The 1,348-nt window shown below is 33.8% G+C and overlaps 1 protein-coding gene across 1 annotated transcript in view; it reads left to right on the forward strand.

The window, feature by feature from the left end:
* Positions 1-720: 720 nt before the first annotated feature.
* The window catches only part of LOC110315160 (vomeronasal type-2 receptor 116-like), a gene marked incomplete at its 5' end in the record, with an annotated part of 10,093 nt that continues 9,465 nt past the window's right edge, over positions 721-1,348 (forward strand). Inside the window, 2 exons of the mRNA XM_021189287.1 lie at positions 721-1,003; positions 1,071-1,110. Of these exons, the coding sequence (XP_021044946.1) occupies positions 721-1,003; positions 1,071-1,110 (323 nt within the window). The remainder of the gene's footprint in view (positions 1,004-1,070; positions 1,111-1,348) is intronic.

A 1,348-nucleotide genomic window follows, 5' to 3' on the forward strand; every position in this document is an offset into this window, starting at 1 on the left:
TGGGGGTATAGGGAACTTTCGGGATAGCATTTGAAATGTAAATAAAGAAAATAATAATAATAATAATAATAATAATAATAATAATAATAATAATAGAGAAACATAGAACTAAGACAGTATTCTGACCAAGGCTTAAATTTTATTTCTACAGCTCCAGCTTATAAGCACTTCAGCACACAGCACTCTTCTTGAGAAAGTTCCTATATAGATTAACACAGATAAGAGTTCCTCTTGGCTGCACACACTGCTCTCTGACCTTGGCTACACAGAGTGTTCTCATGGCCTTGGCTATACACACTGTTCTCATGGCAGCACTCTGACTCTCCACAGTATAAAATGCATTTAAATAATAAAAAATTTTAAGGACAATGTGTTATATATTTAATATATGGTTTAAGTCATGATTTTATTATGTATATGTGGAATTACAACTTTAAGATTATTTTATACTAGTCTCCTTCAATAGGACTGTAATCTAGTTCAAGGTTGGCATTCAGAGATAAAACAATCTTTATTTTCACAAATACCAAATTTATCATATCATAGTACCCTATGTCTATGAATTCTTAAATTGTATTTAACTCTAAAGATCTCTAATTTATGAGGCTTATTTCAAGACATTTAGACAGAAATTCAGTATGTCTCATATTCCAAACTTTGCAGCAATTGAAATTTTATGTTTCAAACATATCCTTTAATCATATTTATGCCTTATTTTAGAATACCAGCAAGAAGATATGAGTTTTTCCTAGTACTGTTTTTTGCTACTGATGAAATCAACAAGAATCCTTATCTTTTACCCAACATGTCTTTGATATCCCCCATTACTTCTGGCCAGTGTGAAAAAACATTGGGAGACCTGGATAAAATATATTCAGAAAAGAACATTACTGTGGCATTTACTGATAATATGTGTACATTTTATGAAACCTGTTACATAAGCCTTATAGGACCATCATGGAAAACATCTGTAAAACTGTCAATTCATCCTGGGACACCAAGGGTAAGAATATGTGACACTGGATGAGTTAACAATTTTTTGTGTTTAAAGATTCATTTATTTAATGTAGGTGAGTACACTGTCAGTGCCTTTGGACAGACCAGAAGAGGGTATCAGATCCCATTACAGGTGGTGATGAGGTGTTTACTGGGAATTGAACTCAGGACCTCTGGAAGAGCAGTCAGTGCTATTAAACACTGAGCCATCTCTCTAGCCCAAGTTAACAACTTTTAAATTCCATTTACATGTGCCTACAAGAAAGTTGGACAGTATGCATTTATGAGTGCACTGCTACACACACACACACACACACACACACACACACACACACACACACACACACACATA

This window comes from Mus pahari, unplaced genomic scaffold (assembly GCF_900095145.1).
Source record: "Mus pahari unplaced genomic scaffold, PAHARI_EIJ_v1.1 scaffold_12595_1, whole genome shotgun sequence".
Classification (NCBI taxonomy): domain Eukaryota; kingdom Metazoa; phylum Chordata; class Mammalia; order Rodentia; family Muridae; genus Mus; species Mus pahari.